Here is a 21,622-nt window from a genome sequence, read left to right as displayed (position 1 = left end):
CACAAAACCGCCTGTCTGTGCCCCAAATTATCGAGTCTCCAATAACTATTGCTCTGCTCTTCTCCACCCTTCCCTTTTGAGCAACGGGGATAGGCTCCGTGCCAGAGGCCTGAACCCCATTGCTTACCCCTGGTAAGTCGTCCCCCCCACAAGTATCCAAAATGAGATACTTGTTCTTGAGGGGAATGGCTGCAGGGGGTCTCTGCACTGGCTGCTTCCTCCCAGTCCCCCTCACTGTCACCCAACTGTCTACAATCTTTGGAGTTACTACTTCCCTAAAGCTCCGACCTATGACCCCCTCTGCCTCCCGAATGATCCTAAGTTCATCCAACTCCAGCTCCAGTTCCCTAACACGGTCTTGGAGCAGCTGGAGATGGGTGCACTTCCTGCAAGTGTAATCAGCAGGGACAGCCATGGCATCCTTCACCTCAAACATTTTGCAAGAGGAACATTGCACTGCCTTCACTGCCATCCCTCTAAAAGTACCTTTAAAAGAAAACTAGGTCTAAACACGAGAATAAGCAAAATGCAGCACTTACCTTCTTACCACAACGGGTCTTATTATTAGGTGAGAGGAGGGCGGGTGTGAGGCTCTACCTCTGTAGTGCCTCGGCTTCCTCTCCTGCGCGCCTTTATAAGGGAAAAAAACAACTTACCCAGGTAAGCTTGCGTTACACCAGCTTCCGGGTCCGCTCCGCGCTTTAAAAAAAAAACTTTCAAATTTAAACCGTTAAACAAACGCCACCGAGCCTTCAAGCAGCCACTGCCAAACAGCCCTTACCTGCTCTGTTGAGAGAGTGAGCATTTCTTCACATTTCTAACCTTATTGTAATATATTAGACTCTTGCAATATATTACCCTTATTGTAATGTATTAGACATTACAGTCCTTTTTTTAGAATAAGGCACAGAGAATCATGCAAATCACTGACTGCAATAACAACAATGATTTATAGTATTTCCTTCTTTTGATGCCAACTTTTGGTTGGGACTGGGAAACAAAGATCCAAATTTGAAATTGGGAATGCCAATTTTTACAGCATAAGAAGAGATTGATGAATGATTGGACCAGGGATATTGACACAGTTGTATGAAATTCTCAAGTCACTAATTTAACAAATCCTAATGCATTCAATATAAATTATCATCCATTAAACATTGCAATTTGAAACCACTGGAGCATTTTTGTAATTACAAAGATCAAAGAATGAGAAATACACTTAGCTTTGATTCTTCCCTGTCAATGGAGTAACGGATAGCAAGCAGTGAGGGGGAAAAGAGTCTTGCTCCACCAAAACTAAATTTATTCAGCATTTCACAGCTTCACAAAACTAATTGTTCTCTTATTTTGCCCCCAGAGCTGGTTTGCTTCATGTTATGACATGGTTGCAGGACAGAGATGACAGGGGCATTTTATTGGATACATTGCCAAGACCTCACCTGCAATGGAAGGGCCATTGTAACACTATGTTATATAGTTCATGATTTTGACCTACTGGGCTTCATAGAAACACAGAAAATGGTATCAGCAGTTGGCCATTCAGCCTTTGGAGACTGTTTCACCATTCATTGTGATCCTGGCTGATCATCTATCTTAGAATGCTGCTTCCAACTTATCCCCCTAACCTTTGATCCCTTTAGTCTAAAAAACTATACCTAACTCTTTCTTGAAAACCTTTGGCTTTAATTGCCATCTATGGCAGAGATTCCACAGGTTTCACTTCATACAAACTTGGGAAATGCTTGTGTTACTTGGAAAACTAATTGGTGAATAAACTTCAAACAGACGTTAAATATACAACTGCATATGCAAGAACTGCATACAAATCTATCAAACTGAATTTGATTTCCTGAAAACCTAGAATATAATAAACAATTTCATTTAGGATTAGATTCAAATTCCATCCAACTTTACAAGTTACAGTTTGTAAAGATGACAAACATGAACCATTAAAAGGGAAAGAGAGAAGGAAAATGAAAGACTCACGTTTATTTGATACAGTTCTTGATTTGTCGAAACACATTTCCCAGGATTCCCCAAAGCATTTCACTGACAATGAAGTCCACTTGCATTGGAGATAATGCTCTAATAAAATGTGTCAACCTATACGCATGTAGCAAGATCTCGCACATAGCCAGGGGATAACTAACTATCCATTTGGATTATGTTTTGTAGGAGGGATAACGTTTTGGTCATGAAATGGAGAACGTGCTTATTTTCTTTAAACTACAGTAGTAGGATTTTTTACATGCACCTAAGAAGACAGGTTAAGCTTTGGTTTGCTGTCTCATCCCATAGATAGTACTTCCAAAAGACTTTTATTGCCATATTTTGGTAAGTCCAGGCAATGATGGGTCAACTTCTAACACACCAGAATTCTTAAACGTCAAAACTTTTTTTTTTAACCATACATCTAACAACTGAAGCCCATGACTCTGACAACTTCTTTGGCATTTTAAAAGTTATAACTGCACCATGTAATAACTGATGTGTGGCAGTACTGAAAAAAAGCAGATGTGCAGCCATGGGAAAATAAATCTTCTATAAGAGCCCAGAAACTGAAATATCTATCCATTTAATTTATTTGAACTGAAAATAAAAATACACTGAAATATATTCTTTTTATTGAAAATGTAGTTCATCGGAGATATGACACTGATAGAAATTTTAGACCAGGATTTGATCAATCATATTACACTGGAAATTACAAAAGCAAAGTGTTACTAAAATAAGCAAAGACTCAATATCAGTTTATTTGACTGCATAAACCACATCACCCGGAGAAATGCAGCTTCCTGAAAGAGAGATCCAGTTTGAAATGAAAAAGCACCAAAAACAACATGCAAAAGAGGCAATTGTGCCCCAACATGTTACCATCAAACACAATTAGATTGTAAACATAATTTATGATACAACATAAATACTTTTAAACATTTGTAAAGTACACATTACATTTTATTCATGGTTCTTTTTTTGCACTGGAAGGGGTGAGGGGAGGAGGAGGATAATGCAATCAGATCATTTTGGAGCGTAGTGTTCTTTCTGAAGGTCTGTACGATCAGCTGTTTAGATGCATCAACAACGACCTGCTTAATTGCCTTTTTAGGCATTAATCAGGGAATTAATATATTTGATTTTTAACTATCTTTACCATAATTCTACATTTTGAATTCTGTAAAAGTCATATGAACAGTAAAATCTACCGTCGTAAAGTAATAGACACTAGACAGATAAAAAACTTTCTATTTTGCTTCTACGATAATTTTCCTTTGTCCCATCTCCAAATCACTTCAGGAGTTAGGCCATATTTAATTCAGATTCCAATCCTGCTTATGATCCTGCAGTTTACAAGTGAAGTGAAAACTAAAATACTCCTTTATCTTAGAAGAAAGCATTTTCGCCTCCACTTGGCACATAGCTCAGGATTTCGACAATAGCAAGGCTACATTGAATAACTGGCAGTGACTAGAGACGTCAGCACAATAAGCCAAATGGGTTTCCAGTGGCCTGGATAGGATCAAGAACCACCTTAATTTCATGAACCTAATTGAAAAGATCCACAGATGCAGATATTCGTGTCATGTTTTGACTGGCCTTGACACCTGTTGGAAGAAGACAAACTGAAGGGGGCAAAGGTTAATATTCAAACTGGATGTTGTATCGTGCAGGAGCATTTTCAAAGTTTCGAAGTTTTTTTTGAACGTTTAATGGTCTCTTTTTTTTAGGCTTTTTGGATAGGCTGTTAGGCACGAATATTATTATTCAAAGTTTTCAGAGACCAAGGGCCAACTAGAGGAAGAAAATAAAAGCAAAATACTACTGATGTTGAAAAACCAGAAAGTGCTGCAGAAATTCAGCAAGTCTGACAGCATCTGTGGAGAGAGGAACAAAATTAACATTTTGAGTCTGATTAGATTAGATTACTTACAGCGTGGAAACAGGCCCTTCGGCCCAACAAGTCCACACCGACCCGCACCCTCCCAGACCCATTCCCCTACGTTTACCCCTTAACCTAACACTACGGGCAATTTAGCATGGCCATTTCACCTAACCTGCACATTTTTGGACTGTGGGAGGAAACCGGAGCACCCGGAGGAAACCCACACAGACACAGGGAGAATGTGCAAACTCCACACAGTCAGTTGCCTGAGGTGGGAATTGAACCTGGGTCTCTGGCACTGTAAGGCAGCAGTGCTAACCACTGTGCCGTCCACAAATGTAACTGATGTAACTCTTCTGCAGAATTGCCACAAGACAGAGGAAGCAAATTTCAGAGTCCAGTTGATAATATGGACAAGAGCTCATTTCAATGTAGAACTTAGAGCAGCATTCATTTCAAACAGATGACCTTATAGAGGTTTACAAAATCATGAGAGTCATGGATAGGGATAAATAGACAAGTCTTTTTCCCAGGTTAGAGGAATTCAAAACTAGAGGGCATAGGTTTAGGGTGAAAGGGGAAAGGTTTCAAAGGGACCTAAGAAGCAACTTTTTCATGCAGAGTGCAGTGCGTGTGTGGAATGATTCGCCAGAGGAAGTGATGCAGGTTGATACAACATTTAAAAGGTATCTGGGTGGATATATGAATAGGAAGGATTCAGAGGGATATGGACCAAATGCTGGCAAATGGGACGAGATCAGTTTAGGGTATTCGGTCAGTGTGAACGAGTTGGACTTAAGGGTCTGTTTCCGTGCTGTACATCTCAATGACTCTATATCCAGAGATGGCTGATGATGTTCCCAACCAATTTAGCAGTGGTCCATGTCCTAGTGTAGATTGAACATGGGCTTCTGTCCTGCTAGATTGGTTATTGTTGTCTTCACTTTATATCTCTTACACAGGTGTCAAATATCAGGCCCTGAAAGTGAAGAATGCTCCAGCAGGCTGGATCCTTAATGAGAAAAATATCTATATATGGAATGGGCTCAGCATAATCTTCAAAATGACTATCATTCCATTTTACTATTCAATTTTATTTGGACTCATTTAGGCCAGCAGTGTCAGACATAATTTGGGAGGCACAGTTTTCCACAACATGGTGTTTTATGGAAATGAAAGATAAACAAAATATGTGACGTTAGCATGAGATCAATCAGCAAGTCCTTCTGAAGTTCCTGTGTCTGGGATTTAAGCACAGGAGTTAATCCTTTAACGACTCTGCTAATAAAGAGGATGCCATTTTCAGAAAACTTCCCGGCGCGGTCTTGTTCAATCAGAGCACAGAAAATCAGCAAAGGTACTGAGCAGCATGAATCCTGAGTGCTGGCCTCAGTGTCCGATTCTCCAGTCCATGTTGCTGTCAAGTGAGACTCCATGCTGGGAATTCAATCGTAATTCCTGAAAATTTACTCCACGGAGAGAGGGATCTGAGACAAATGCCATTGTACATTATTACCTCATTGTATAAGTGCTAAGCTTAATTTTTTTTTACTTTTGTCCCTCCAAAACGATGTCACAAAGCTTGCAAAATTTACATGTTCTCAGTTTGCTGTTACATGGGATTGTTGTGAGCTTCTGAACATGTGGCATAACTTATTTGACCCACTGAAGCTTAAACAAGCTGATTTTCATGTTTCTTTTGTGCTTCTCCTATTTCAGTTGTATGCAATGGAATTACAGGCCAATTCCTATATGAAACCCAGTGTAGGATTCAATGTTTTTGAAGAAAACTTTTAAATGAATTGAAATAAGTGAATCAATAAGAATCAACTAGGCAAAATCCAAGTCCTGGAAAAGCTTTTCCAGCACAACACTCTTGACTCTAATCCTCAGCATCTGCAGTCCTCACTTTCGCCTACAATCCAAATCCTCCTCACTATTGGCATGAATACACTATACAGTAAACACGTCTTTTGTTCTATAATTCAATAAATAAAAGATCCACATATAGGGAATATAATAGACTTCAGCTTTCCAATTCTGAGTAATTCAGATTTTCATTCCTGGAAAGTTTGCAAACTTTGAAACAAAATCAGATTTTCTAATCATCTTAAATAAGCAAGCAGTACATGCCAGTAAGTTTTACAGCATAGTACTGGTCATTTTGCTATTGCCTATTTGTCATTTGTAGGAATTCCAAACATCCAGGAATTAATGCGAGTCCTGAGTTCCCATCACTCAAGAATGTCTATAATACGTGTATTGCTGCTTGCAGACTCTAGGATGTTACATAGTAAGAGTACTTGTGGAGATATCAGATCTCAAGGAGGGATAGAATATTTTTTTCAGGACAGTGTTTTCACTTGTGAATATTCACTGCATGCACAGCTGTAAAAGCTCACTGTTAAGTGAAATACAAATTACCATTCAAAAGTTGATTTCCATTCTCCACTGCTGGAACTGCAGATACCACAGGAGGCAAAGTGGTCAAAGGGTTATTAGCGTTTCTATCCTGTGTCTCTGATACGTCTTCTGTTTCACAGTTCTCTTCTCTGTTAGACAGACCCAAACTTCCTTCACTATTTGTGCCTGTTAGAGACAAAAATAAATGAAAGGCAACTGACAACATATTTGTTATAAAAATCTCGATTTGCTAAGCACTTAAGAAAGACTGCAAAGATTGAACTTTCAGCTTTATTTCTTTACTTCCTACTTAAAATTAAGAAGGTTTGCAATGTGTAACTTTTAACCTTATTTTGTTTGTTTTATGCTATACTATAATTACTGCATGTTTAACTTGTTCTTTCCTTCTCCCCTGTTCTTATGTTTCTGTACCTAGGTACTCGATCATGAAGGTGGTGCCTTGTGTGGTGACATTATACACTTTTTGTTTACTGTACTCCAGTACCTGAGTACACGTGACAATAAAATTAAAAACAAAATTTAAATCAAAATCATTTCTTCCAAGTACTTTGCCTCTGAAAAGTCAGAAAATGCAAAACAAAATGCCAACTCATATGGGTACGGTGAATTGTAATGTGGTGCTCATTAATTGCAGAACAATTATATTTCTCCTGAGTGGAAAGTAATGCCATTGTGTTGTAGGAATAGCTGTGGAGAATTTACATGACAATCAAAAAGATAGGTGACTCATTTTTAGGTGTTAATCTTGGAGTAAATTTATGAATCATCTCTATTAAACAAAAACAAAACATAATGGTAACATTAAAAACTTAAAGAATTTAGGGGTGACATTATTGAGGTTTATAAAATCGTGAGGGGCATGTATAGGTAAATAGGCAAGGTCTTTTCCTGGTCATGGGGGAAGTCCAGATCTAGAGGTCATAGGTTTAGGGTGAGAGGGGAGAGATTTAAAAGGAACCCAAGGGGCAATGTTTTTCATGCAAAGGGTGGTGCGTGCATGGAATGAGCTGCAAGAAGAAGTGGTGAAGGTTGGTACAATTACAACATTGAAAAGGCATCTGAATGGATACAGTAAATGAATAGGAAGAGTTTAGAGGGATTTGGGCCAATTGCTGGCAAATAGGACTAGATTAGAATATCTGGTCAGCATGGACGAGTTAGACTAAAGAGTCTGTTTCCATGCTGTACATCTCTATGACTCTTAACTGCAAATTCTGTATATTAGAAACAAAAGTAGAAATTGCTGGAAAAGCTCAGCAGGTCTGGCAGCAACATAAAAACAATGACTGCAGATGCTGGAAACCAGATTCTGGATTAGTGGTGCTGGAAGAGCACAGCAGTTCAGGCAGCATCCAAAGTGCAGCGAAATCGACGTTTCGGGCAAAAGCTCTTCCAGCACCACTAATCCAGGTCTGGCAGCATCTGAGGAGTGAAATCAGAGTTAATGCTTTGGGTCGAGTAACCCTTCCTCAGAATACAATGACAATGCTCTTTAAAGAAAGATTTTATAATTGAGCAACATGATCTAACACTTTTACCTTTCATGGAAAAACTGACATTTATTTATCTTCAGTGTTTTTGGCAAAGGAAACAAAAATATTCAAGTAATTGCTGTAAATCAGGAACAGGCAGATCGATGGAATCTCACTGACATGATCAGGATGTGGCTGGAGAGGAACACTCACTGTCAGCTTCCATTGTTCTGGAACTGAAGCTACACAATGAGAAGAAAATGCTTGCTACCTCATTTCGGGTGGGCAGAGTAAGCAATTGGAGCTTTGAGAGAGAGTATTGTATCAACAACCCCAAATATGGCTTTTAATAGAGAACAACATAGGCCATAGAAAGGTAGCACAAAGGCATGCAGGTTGCTCACCCCTTGGCCATTGTAAAGCATTGACGCTGTCTGTCTGCAAGGGGCATTTCTTTGATACAGCCACTGCTGGACAAATCTCTCACAGTTACACTCAGGGAGCCAAATGTTTGGGATGTTTAATGAGGAGGGCCAAAGGTCTCAACATGACCCAATGTCATCTGTATGCCTTGCTCCCCCTGTTTGCGATGGCTCAGTTGTCTGTCTGTGTAGGGTTCCATCATTGTGACCAAGAACTGCAGTCAGCTGCTGTGGAAATGTGTTGAGCACCTCCACAGAGACTCAAAAGCAGATCCATGAAAGTTAAAGTCATCAGCATTTAAGTACACTGTCCATGTTGCAAAACAGCCACCTTCACCCATGTCAGTGGGCTCAGTATGTTTGCTTCTTTCTCTCCGCCTCACCATGTCTCAGTGCGCTTCCCGGTCATGTAGCTGAGGTGGAGGGAGCCAGCTCTGATATGGAGCCCGTTGGCCCTAGAGATTTGGCAGGGCGATCCCAGGGTGCGAAGTGTCTAGATGGAGTAGACATCCCTGGCTTGATCCTTCAAGGAGCAGGGGATGGGAGGCAGGGTGAACGTGGAGAGCTCTCAGTTAGACGGGAATGTGTTTTCTTCCTCCTCTGGCATGGTACCTCCTGGCAGCACCCTGTCTGCTTGTCTGGAGAGCACACCTGGACTAGGTTCACTGTTACCTATCCCCATGTTGATCTCATCTCGTGTCCATCCTGCGCAGTGTAACACAATTCCTAAAGAGCAGCTGAAATTCTCTCACAACTCTCCAACTGGTAGACCTGGGCAGTGGGTTAATGGTGCATTTTGAGAATTGTCATTCCGCAGGTGAACAGTGAATACTGTGGCACATGATTCTTCATTCCCCAAACAGCAAGCTGACAATTCCCAGTGTCTGAGGAACAGGCAGACTCATTTCTCTGCCCATCAAGCTAAGGCATTAAAATGGACTCCAAACATTTCTAACATCATTTCAGCAATTCTATAGCTGAATTGCCAATTTTTCCGTCAAAACTGTGTAATTGTTTTTGTGTGTGTTAGAAATTTCACTTTCTTTTTTGACACATAGTGACCTGAATGCAGATAACCAACTGCTTGAACCATCAAAGAGAAATTATTGAAGAAATGTGACCTGTTTTTTTGTGTGACACTTGGTGGTTCCAGATGGCCAGATTAAAATAAACAGCTGAGTAATAATCAAGTGTTCAATTGCTCTGGGGCAGAGTCTTGCTTGAGATGGTCAAACTGGAGAAAAATAACTGGTACAAGTGTTGTCCTCTAAAACAGGACTGCTCACCACTGTGATGCTTTCTCCAATTTGTGCTTCTGACTTGAACATACCAAACCAGAAAGGGACAAAGTGTTGAAAGTTCAAATTCAATGCAAATAAATATAAAGTCATGCACTTTTAGTACAACAAAATAAGCAACATGCTACTCCTTGTATGGTGCTGAAATAGATAAAGCTAAGCAAGTCTCGAAACTTAGAAGCATGCACCTGCATCTCCTCAGGTTAGCATCACTGATACACCAAGGCAAGTTTAACACAGGAAGATCATGAGGATTGGTACTCACACTGCCAGGAACAAACTGCAACAAACCTTGTTTGAAGAGCAATGGCCCCTTTATGTATTATTCTTTGCAAACCTCAAATGTAATCAAATTATTTGGTATGATTTGATTTATTATTGTTACATGTACCTAGGTAGAGTGAAAAGTTTTGTTCTGCATGCAGCTCATGAAGATCACTGAAGAAATAGAACAGAGTGAAGAATACAATGTTAGGGTTGCAGAGAAAGTGCAGAGATAGCAAGGTCAACATTAGATTTACAATTTGAGAAGTCCGTTCAGAAGTCTAATAACAGTGGGGAAGAAGCTGTTCTTGAATCTATTTGTATGTGTATGCAAACTTTTACATCTTCTACCTGACAGAAAGGGTGGGAATGTTAAATGAAGTGGAAGTGTGTGCTACTCGTGATTGGGCTGCTGGGGAGAATAAACCATTTATTTTAGCAATATTGCCTTCGAGCACCTGCCTGTAATGCTATTAGTGACAGCAACACTTTACAGGCTTTCCAGCTTTATCATCCAGCATCTTAAGTTTGACTAGGCAAAAGTAAGTATTGCAGATGCTGGAAATTAGAGCCAAGACTGGGGTGTTGGTCAGGCAGGATCCAAGCAGCAGGAAAATCGACATTACCGGAAAAGCCCTTCATCAGGAAGATCATACCATACAAATAGAACAGAGTGGAAGGGCTTTTCTGATGGAGGGCTTTTGCCTGAAACATCAATTGTCCTGCTCCTCGGATGCTGCTTGACCTGCTGTGCTTTTCTAGCACCGCACTCTTGGTTCTTAAATTTGACTGGAGACTTGTACAGAGCTGAAAATATGTTGCTGGTTAAAGCGCAGCAGGTCTTGCAGCATCCAAGGAACAGGAAATTCGACGTTTCGGGCACAAGCCCTTCATCAGGAAAATCCTTGTAGAGGGAGGAAGAGAGCTTCCTCAAGGAAGGCATCCTTGCAAGAGGATTCGCAGTAAGTTAAAATCTTCGAGTAAAAAGTGAGGTCTGCAGATGCTGGAGATCAGAGCTGAAAATGTGTTGCTGGTTAAAGCACAGCAGGTCAGGCAGCATCCAAGGAACAGGAAATTCGACGTTTCGGGCACAAGCCCTTCACAGGAAACATCGAATTTCCTGTTCCTTGGATGCTGCCTGACCTGCTGTGCTTTAAACAGCAACACATTTTCAGCTCTGATCTCCAGCATCTGCAGACCTCACTTTTTACTTGGAGACTTGTACATGCAGGATCAATGAGCCTGATGTAGCCATGCTATACATTTAATCAGCTTCATGTTTTTATATCCTGTAAGTGTGATGCTGGCACCAATGACATTGCAGCCCTTTGAATGTTATCGTGATGTACACACTGGCTCATTCTGCTGTCACCATTCCTTACCTGTTATGTTCAGAATAGGACATTGATCACAAGGTCAACAGAACACTGATATCACCTTCGGTAGGAATTATAGATGTTAGTCACTTGCTGATAAGAGATTGTGAATAGGGATTAAAATTATTGGCAGCTTTTAAAAGGCACTGAAAAGTTTTGATGCACATATCAGACATTGAAAAGGCAAACAATTCCTGTTCAATGAATCTGTTACCAAAGGAGATTGGCAAGATTAGGACTATCAATCCTAATCTTAATCCATTTTCTACAAGAGTGAGACTCAGATGTTCGGACCAGTTAGTCTAACTTGATAGTTTGACTCAAAGGTCAAGAATTGCACCAGATGTCTTTTTGAATAATATGAGAGTTGTCCTTTATTGCTAATTTTGTCAATGCTGTGATATGATGTCTTTATTCCTTTGTTAAGGAAGCATATGTGTAGTCAATCACTAGCACCTCCTCAGACAGTGATGTGCTTGTTTCATAACTTGTTGGCAGTTTGTAAGCAGCTGCAGAAGGAGATACGAATACAATTGCCCTTTATAGAGTGAATTGTCCTTCATTACTGTGCCTTTCATAACCCCAGGTCAGTTTAAAATACTTTAAAACCAATAAAACGTAGTCTCTGTTAGACCATAAAACCATAAGAAATAGAATTAGACCATTCAGCCCATTGACACTACTCTACCATTTGATCATGATGACCTTTTCTCCTAGCCACCCACCGGATTAATTCCTCCCACTGACCAACCAATGGTGACCTACCTGTGTTCACTTAAACTCACCTGTGCTCCATCTCCAGTGCTGAAGAAGGATTACATACAAAACATTGATTGGAGATGTCGGTGTTGGACTGGGGTGTACAAAGTTAATAATCACACAACACCAGGTTATAGTCCAACGGGTTTAATTGGAAGCACTCTAGCTTTTGGAGCGATGCTCCTTCATCAGGCGATATCACCTGATGAAGGAACGTCGCTCCGAAAGTTAATGTGCTTCCAATTAAACCTGTTGGACTATAACCTGGTGTTGTGTGATTTTTAACTTTGTAAATCCAAAACATTGACTTCTTCACCTCCTGATGCTGCCTGGCTTGCTGTGTTCTTCCAGCCTCCTGCTTGTCTACCCTGACCATGGCTGATATGTTCTTTTTACCACATTCTCCTGCCTTCTTCCTGGATCCCTTTACCTATCTATGTCGTGGATACACTCAGTGAAGTAGCCTCCACAGCCCTCTGCAGCAATACGTTCCACAGATTAACCACCCTCTGGCTGAAGAAATTCCTCCTCATCTCAGTTCTAAAGGATTGTCACTTCACTCTGAGGCTGTGCCCTGGGGTCCTAGTCTCCCCCATTTGTGGAAACATCTTCTCCACATCCATTCTAACCAGGCCTCTCAGTATTCTGTAAGTTTCAATCAGATCCTCCCCTCATGCTCTCAAACTCCACTGAGTACAGATCCAGAGTCCTCAACAGCTCCTCTTTTGACAATCCTTTCACCCTCAAGATCTTTCTTGGAAACCTTCCCTGTTTTATAAAACATACTTAAAAATCAGACAACACCAGGTTATATCCAACTGGTTTATTTGGAAGCACAAGCTATCGGAGCTCCTTCGTCAGGTAGCTACCTGCTTCCAAAAAAACCTGTTGGACTATAACCTGGTGTTGTGTGATTTTTAACTTTGTCCACCCCAGTCCAACACCGGCATCTCCACATCATACGAACATGGCAGCCTGTACAGGCATAACAAGGTCCCACAAGAAAATGATGAATTATTGACGTGATCATCTGAATTTGTTGCTAGCAAAAAGACAAATATTGCCTAGAACATCCTGAAAAACTCAACTACTCATCAACAGAATAGTTCCTGGCAACTTTTACATCCATCCATGGATTCAGATATCCATTTTATAAAAAAAAGATCGCACAACTAGATGTGCAGCACTCCCTCAGCACTGTAGTGTTAACCTAGATCATGCTTTTAAAAATCTCTTAATTGGCACTTAAATCTACAATCTCTTAATTCAGAGATAAAAATGTTATCACCTTTGAGCCAACATTGCACCTATGGTTTGTACTGGGGCTGCTGAGACGTCACTTTCTGGGCAATAAATTTAGCTTCCAGTTAGTATCATCTGCGTTTTTCAAAGTTTAGTTATAACTTCCAGCCCCTTTCAAATAAAACAGCCTAATGCAACAGAGACAAAGTATTTCAAGGTAATTGCTGTCTGTTTGTGTTAACCACCTCTCTCTGGAAAACAAAGTCTCGTGAAGTCCACCTGATGAAGGAGCGATGCTCCGAAAGCTAGTGTGCTTCCAATTAAACCTGTTGGACTATAACCTGGTGTTGAGTGATTTTTAACTTTGTGCACTCCAGTCCAACACTGGCATCTCCAAATCGTGAAGTCTGTGCAAGTCAAGAACTGAAACTGCTGAAAGTTGGAAATTGTCTGTCGTAATGGAATGTATCCTTTATCAATACTGTTAATGGAGAATGCTATGCCTTTCTTGATTCCCAACATTAGATGCCAAATATAAAGCATCATTTCAGTAACAAGTCTGGTTTGGGATGTTTCTATTTCTCACTAAAATCATGTATTTGGCCAATCTGAGAGAGATGTCAAATTTGTATCAAACAAAACATCATTTAGGATTAAAGTCTGCACTTTGTTGATGAAAAGATGTCCATCCTCTTATAATAAGATATATTTAAACATAGGTCTCTCTTATTATACTGATATTTGCTATTGATTGTACTTTTCAATAATTTTATATGTTTACAAAGTTAAAATAAATGTTGCTAATAAATATATTTACAAAAAAAACATAGGTCCCCCTGATAAATGGGAATATATTAACTAATTATTGAGTGCAACTTAGCTCTTTTTGCTTACTCTTAAACCAAGCTAAAAATTTGAATGCATGCTGATTAATTAAGGTTAATTTCTGAAACAAATCAATATTTTTCTCAAATTATTCCATGAAGCAGAAGCAAAACATGTGGAACAAACTTTTATTTCTATTTTGAGTTCTGACGAAGGGTCAGTCAACCTGAAACTTTGATTTCTCCCCACAGATGATGCCAGACTTGCAGAGTTTTTCCAGCAATTTCTGGTTTTATTTCTGATTTCAGCATCTGCAATTCTTTTGGTTTATACTTTTAAACTTTCTATTATAATCCTCACAACCTGAAACATCATACTGTAGACACAGAGAAGAATTCACTAGCATTGGTATCTAACTGTGCAGTTCCAACATTAGCATTGAGTGTCCCATTAAAAAAATAGTTACTGTGCAATTGAAATAGTTCTTGAGGTGCCATCATTAGCTACTAAGGATTCTGCCATTGACTGTATATGAATTGAAATGAAATTTCACCAGTGATTGCCTGCTTTTCTGGATTATTAACCCAATGTCATTACCACAAAATTATCATCTAGTCATGCTATAGGTTGAATTGAAATATTCTGACTGGTTGCTCATTTTTCCACTATGCTACCATGAGAACATAAGAACTAGACAAGGAGGACACAATTCAGCTTCAGAGGCTGCTCCATAATTTGATATGATCATGACTGATCTCAACTCCACTTTTCTGCCCAGTCCCTATAACCCTTCAACACCTCACTAATTAAAATCTCTTTATCTCCTCCATGTCCCAGCATTCTGGGGTTGTTTATTCCATAAAATTAATGACACTTTGAGAGAAGTAAGGTCTCCTGATCTCTATTTTAAGTTTGTCACTTCTTATCCTCAAACTATGACATCTCAGTCTAGATGGCCCACATGAGGAAACATGCTTTTGAAAGTCTCTTTTGTCAAATCCTCTTTGGCATCTTATATCCCTCGATTAGATCTCCTCTCGTTTTTCTATACTCTGGAGAGTATAGCACTAAACCGCTCAATCTCCTTTCATAAGACAAATCCCTCATCTCTGGAATCAATCTAGTAAGCTTCTGCTGAATTGCCTCCAATACAACTCCTTCCCTCCTCAAAATTGTATGTAATATTGCAGAAGCAGGCTCACAAATGCAACACTTCCCTCCTTTTATACTTGATCCAAGTGGAAAAAAATGATTTTGGGGAGTGATCATGGCTTTTAGAGTTAATACACTGCATTTGACACCAGACCTTCTAAATCAATGGGTGCCATTTTCTATTGAGCTGCTCCCAATGTAAGCTGTTGTGGCAAGAATTCTGTTTACATGCATAGAGTTTCCAACAAAGTAACTGTAATGGAGTGAAAGTGGCCCCAAGGAAATTTCCAGTTAATTTAAGAATGGGATATTTGTTCTTACCATCTCTTCTATGTGCACTGATAGCAATGGGACTTGTAGCTTGAGTGTGAAGTAAGGAACAATGTGGTAAGCTTCTGTATGGCTTATAAACATCAAGGGAAGCTAACAGTACTTCTCCCAGTTGCATTTCTCCCAGCAAATGTTGAGCTTTTTCCTCTTCATTTTGCTTATCTCGTCTTTTAAAATTCATTTATTATTCCAACTGTAACCTCCTGTAAATCCACAGCAGTCACCGCAAGACACTTGAGCACACCACCAACACTGCCCTCGCAAGAACCTGCTTATCCTCTGGGAAGGCAGACACACCAACACCGGAGCCCCCGACTAGACCCAACATCCCCAGCATCGAGGCACTGACCCCTGGGCTGGACACATCGTCCCCACGACCAACATGAGACTCCCTGAGCAGATGTACTACTCTTAACTCCAAAATAGCAGGTGAGCCCCAGGTAGACCGAGGAAGTGCTTCAGGGACCCCCTCAAGGCCTCAAAGGTGAAGTGCAGCCTTCCCACAGACACCTGGGAATCACTGGCCCAAGTGGAGGAGTATCCAGGAAGGTGTCGAGCACCTTGAGACCTGCCGTCAGGAAAATGTAGAAACCAAGCGAAAACAGGGAAAGGAGCGTGATGCCACACAAAACCCCATCCAGCTGTTCCCATCACCACCAGCAGCCTCAAGTGTAACAGGCCTGTGATAGCCATATCAGTCTGTAGCAGTCACCTACAGACACACTCTGAAAGGAGAGAGGGATCGGTGATGAATGGATGATTTCCAAAATTGGATTGGAATCTCATTCCCCGTTAAGGAGAGAAAAAGGGAAGTGACTTGACCATACTTAAGGAACCAGCAACACACAATAGACACTCTCTTTCATCAATTATTTTTGTGGGGTCTAACTCTGTGTAGATTGGTGTAATCAATCAGAGAAGACAATTTTGAAAAGTCTTAAAGGTGGGATAAACTGTTTTATAAATGCAACTTCTCACTCCAACTGGTTATTTATTCAATTATTCATTAATTTATACATTTACATATGCTTTATGTGCAAAATGGAAAAAATAACTTCCAGCTCCCCTAAATGTTTAATAACCAAACGGATGCAATAAACAAATAAAAATCAAAAGAACTGTGGATGCTATAAATCAGAACCAAAAACAGAAATTACTGGAAAAGCTCAGCAGGTATGGCAGCATCTGTGGAGAGAAATCAGAGTTAATATTTCAGATCGTGTGACCCTTCCTCAAATGCTGTAATCATTGGCTTTTTCATGCTGACCAATGAATACATGAGTCCATTAAAGAAAGAAATGTTCCATTCATAATCTGGGGATATCGCAAAGTGGTTTACGGTCACAACTGTACTCTTGGAAAATTTGTCCGGTCATTCTCTCACAATGTGGTCCCATAAATCAGCAATGAGATAAATGAACAAAAAAATCTGTTTTACAAATGTTCTTTGAGGGATCAATATTGGTGAGGCTAACAGGGAGAACATCCCTGCTTTTTTTTTGTTGAATAATGCTTTGGGAATTTTTGCATCCACTTGAAAGATTTTCATCTGACATTTCTAGCTTGGGTATTGTACCATGAAAACACCATTTCACAGATAACACAGTGTAAAATCTCGGAATGATCATACAGATGTCAAAGTACTCACTTGCTTGCTCCCGTATCTTCATCCCTACTGCTGATTTTCGAAGAAGACTTCGACCTGAGCTGAAAAGACTGTTCAGCTCATCAAGTGGGCTGGTAATTGGCCTATTAATAGCGGAAGAGTATGGAAGTAGTGACGCACCCCCTGCTGAGGAGGGTTGGCTCTTTCCAGGTTCTGTCCTGCAACTTTTTACCGGTGAGCAAGGCAATCTTGCAGAGATAGTAGAGGTCCCTCCTTGTAGGGGAGCAGGTTTCTGAGGTACTTTGGGAGCATCTGTGCTCATAACTAGTTTTCCTGCGTTGGCAAAACAAGAGGAGGAAGTGTCTGGTGGGAAAATAAAATGCGAACTTTGCCTGTAGGGAGGTGTAGGAATTGAAGGAAGAGGAGGTGATGCCGAGGGTGGAGTTATCTTTCCTGATATACTGAACACACCCAGTCCCGGAGATGGTGGTGTATCACTTTCTCCTTTTTGATGGCTTGCGTATGGTTGAGAGGCGGGTGATATGCCATCTGATTGCACAGGGTAATTCAAATTAGTTTCCAGAACTGGCAGCCTCTTCACCTCAAGGGGTGTAAGTGGTGACTCATCAGAAGCAGGCGAACATTGCACTGGTGTTGGAGGAAATACAAGCAGAGGGGGCCGATGGGGGAGAAGGTTTGGAAATGGTGGCGGAATGTCACATACTAATTCCTGACAGCTCGTCATGGGAGGGGTACTGGTTCTGAAATCCTCAGGCAACACCGGGGTTTGCATTTCTGTGCGAAGGGGAGGACAAGCGGCCTGCTTTTGAAAGAAGGAAGTGCCAGGGTTGCTGTCAAGCAAACAATATTTCATCTCTTCGTAAACAGATTCTCCTTGATCAGGACTCTCCACCTCTGCCAGAGAGTTTCCACTTGTTCCACCGGTCCCTCCCATTTCTATATAAACAGGCTCCACATCCTCATCTTGGGACAAGTGGAGAGTCAAAGTGCTATAGTGGGGCCCATCAACAGATGCAGCGCGTTGAATAGTCCCCGTGCTGTGTGCTCCTTTAGTCATTGTGCTTGTGAATTTTGATACAGATGGTTTTCTTATGTAGATCTCTTCATATGAACCTGTCAGTCTGGTGTTGGGACTTCTTTTGGGCTTTGGTGGGGGAATCTTTTTCATTGTGCTGTAATCATCACTGTGAGGTCTTGGTTTAGTCAAAACTGTGGATAAAAGAAAAGAAGTTTAGGTCTGAGGAAAAATCAATTATTTAACTTCCTATGCTCCTGATTGACTTGAATGTCCACAAATAAGTTTGATGTTTCTGGAATTTTTTTGTGATGATTGGATATGCACTCCTCCATTCAGCCTCTTTTTCTTAGAATTGAATTAGAATCCCTACAATGTGGAAACAGGCCCTTTGGCCCAACATGTCCACACCGACCCTCCAAAGAGTAACCCACCCAGACATTTACCCCTGAATAATAACTTACATCATGGGCAATTTAGCACGGCCAATTCACCCAAGGTGCACACCTTCTGAATTGTGGAAGGAAACCGGAGCACCCGGAGGAAACCCACGCAGACACAGGTAGAATGTGCAAACTCCACACAGACAGTCACTGAAGCTGGAATCGAACACGGGCCCCTGGTGCTGTGAGGCAGCAATGCTAACTACTGAACTACCGTGCCATTGCTCAACTCCCTGTTGAAGTACAGGATTTCAGGGACTAGTCCATCATCAATACTGCACCTTCTCACCATTATTTTGAAATGAGTATTAGGTAGTAACCTTCACATTCAACATCAGGACAGCAGGTGGTTGGGCAGGGGCTTAGGGAATGAGATGGGTGTAGTGAAGTGGTCTTTTCCTAATTACGTCAAAGTTTAAAAGCCATGCTATATATAAGACGTAGAATTGCTGGCTGATTTTTCTTTGCCCTGGCTACGGTCATCAAATTTCTTGTGAACTGGAGTCACCAAAAATTACAGCGTAATCTCTTTTATTACAAGCACTACTAGCAAAGAGACAAGTTGGTGCATTTCAAAGGTTGAAGGTCTTGTTTGAAGGCATTGTGTTAGATTAAGAGCAGGATATTTTGAGTGATTGACACGATACAGCAAAAGCATATGGAGGGAAGTCAAGATCAAGACTTTTGATCAAAACATTTGGTAAAAGACAGAACTTCATCCTGTCAGATGCAGGTGTTTTGTAAAAGAGTAAAAATAATGGCAGAAAATGTTAAGGTGAAGAGATGTTTAAAGGCAGATTTCAAAATAAAGCAACAAAAGCCTCATCCTGGCTATGGGTCCAGAATGGCCATTGACACTATAAATTGAACCTGTTGCTTGTGCTGGGATTGATGTCTACATTAGTGTGTAGATACAGGGATGGGTTTTCGTGGAGTCTATATCCATTTAAAAATAGTGGCTGAGGCAATATTGCAAGATTCAATGTGGTCCTCACATAGGATAAAAGTTCACATAATGACCTAACACTATGGGCAATTTCAGCATGGCCAATTCACCTGACCTGCACAGCTTTGGGAGGAAACCGGAGTACCCAGAGGAAACCTACACAGACACAGGGAAAACGTGCAAATTCCACACAGAAAGTTGCCCGGGGCTGGAATCGAACCTGGGACGCTGGTGCTGTGAGGCAGCAGTGCTAACTATTGAGCCACCATGCCACCCCACGATATAACTATTAGTTCACTGTCATTGGGTCAAAATCCTGATCTCTGTTCCCCATATTGTGGAAGTATGTACACTATACAGAGTATAGTGATTCAAAAAGACCAACTCCTCAAGGACAATTATGATTGAGCAACAAATGCTGTATTTGCCAGTGAGATCCACACCCCTTGAAAAGATTATCAAAAGTGGTGAAATGCATATGGTGTCGAGTAATTGAAAGGAACAGAAAGCAAAGTTAACAAAGGCTTTTAATAGGATAAATAGGGAAAAAATGGTTTCTACTGGCAGAAGGATTAGCAACCAGAGAATACAGATTAATGATAATTGGCAAAAAAAATGAATAAATTTGTTTTAGTACAAAAATTATGATTTGGAATGCACTGGTTGAAAAATGGTGGAAGCAGCTTTAGTGCTAAATTTCCCAAGGAAATTGGATGTAAACTTGGAAAGGAAAAATAAATGTAAGACGATAGGAAAATAGCAAGGAAATGGAAATATTTCAAAAGGAGACTACTTGCTCAATGGTCTCTTTCTAATCTGTATAATACTACTATAATGTATGTGCATTGGGGAAGAACACACCTTGTATCTTTACCCATGACCTTCAGCCGACACAAAATCCATTTATACCTTCATTCACTGCTCAAATTTACCATAACTACCTCTTCTAACATGGTGAACCTTAGGTTGGATACCACCAGGTCATAGAATGGAATGTCACAGATCAGTTTCCCATTTGGCTCAACAGATTTTTGATCTGCACTTAAAGACAAGAAAGATCCAAACCATCTCATTCACTTATGTTGCCTGACAGTCATGTGAGGGTCAGATCCAATTCATACACTCACAACAGGAACAAAAGGGGCTCAACAGACCATAAGCTATTGGGATACGATCATTGAAGCATAATCTCAGTTATCTGATTACACAGTTCCTTTTCAGTAAACCATTTAAGGTGGCCTGCAAGAAAGTATTTACAGAATGATAATAGTCCTTTATTACAATCATCCATTGCAATCTGCTTATAGTTTGTAGGACTAAATCGATTAAAGTCAGCAAATCCATGTTATCAGATAATATAAATCCAAATATTCTAAGGCCTGTTTGAAATACATTTGATTTAAATTGTCACATTTATGGATCAATTTAATAAAAATGATAAGATAATACATTTGCTATTTAGCCAATATTGTGAAAGGTCATTTTGTATTCTTAAGAGTAATCTCTTAATTAATTTTAGTGATGTCTAAAACTATTAGGAATTCTTACAGACTACTTTATTATTTAATTAATTTTGTCGGATAAAGCCTACAACTTTAATTAATTTTGACAATCTACAAGGCTACTCGCAATTCATTGACCCCAATGTTTTCACTTCATTCCGCAGATGCCTAAGGCTATTTTGAATTCTTCAAGTTCACTTACTTATTAAATTAATTTTGACAAGCTTCCCCCCTCCCCAACATAGACTATTGAAATGCTGTTTCTGACTTCAATTAATTTATTTGGTGGACTTCCTAAGAAGTCTCAGTGGAGCAACTTTAATCCCTCTACCTGCATTGAATTCTTTTCTCTGAAATTGATCTTTATTTAATGAATTTACTAATTGCTAAGTGTGTCCTGTTTTGTTGAAAAGATTCATTCCATTCTTCATTCAGTGTGAAACTGTTCTACCTGCTCATTTTTTGTTGCATTTACTTAATTAAAATTTTTACACTTCCATCTCATTCTTTGCAAGTAACTTCTAAATCCTGAAGTCTAACTGCTCAATTAATTCATTACTTTTTGACCTCCACACCTCATTTTATTTAATTGAATGCACTTGAATTTTCATTAAAAAGCACAGTTAATTTAAAACCCTTGTGTGT

General features: G+C 40.1%; 1 protein-coding gene across 1 annotated transcript in view; it reads right to left on the bottom strand.

Annotated features, from left to right (window-relative positions):
- Positions 1-5,261: 5,261 nt before the first annotated feature.
- The window catches only part of myo16 (myosin XVI), a 351,480-nt gene continuing 335,119 nt past the window's right edge, over positions 5,262-21,622 (bottom strand). The window contains exons 31-33 of the mRNA XM_060826459.1: positions 17,093-18,280; positions 6,305-6,469; positions 5,262-5,367 (exon numbers count right to left, since the gene is read on the bottom strand). Coding sequence (XP_060682442.1) covers positions 5,270-5,367; positions 6,305-6,469; positions 17,093-18,280 — 1,451 coding nt within the window. The 3' untranslated portion in view covers positions 5,262-5,269. The remainder of the gene's footprint in view (positions 5,368-6,304; positions 6,470-17,092; positions 18,281-21,622) is intronic.

The sequence above is a fragment of the Hemiscyllium ocellatum genome, chromosome 6 (assembly GCF_020745735.1).
Source record: "Hemiscyllium ocellatum isolate sHemOce1 chromosome 6, sHemOce1.pat.X.cur, whole genome shotgun sequence".
NCBI classification, from domain to species: domain Eukaryota; kingdom Metazoa; phylum Chordata; class Chondrichthyes; order Orectolobiformes; family Hemiscylliidae; genus Hemiscyllium; species Hemiscyllium ocellatum.
This window is presented reverse-complemented; position numbering and strand designations above follow the sequence as displayed.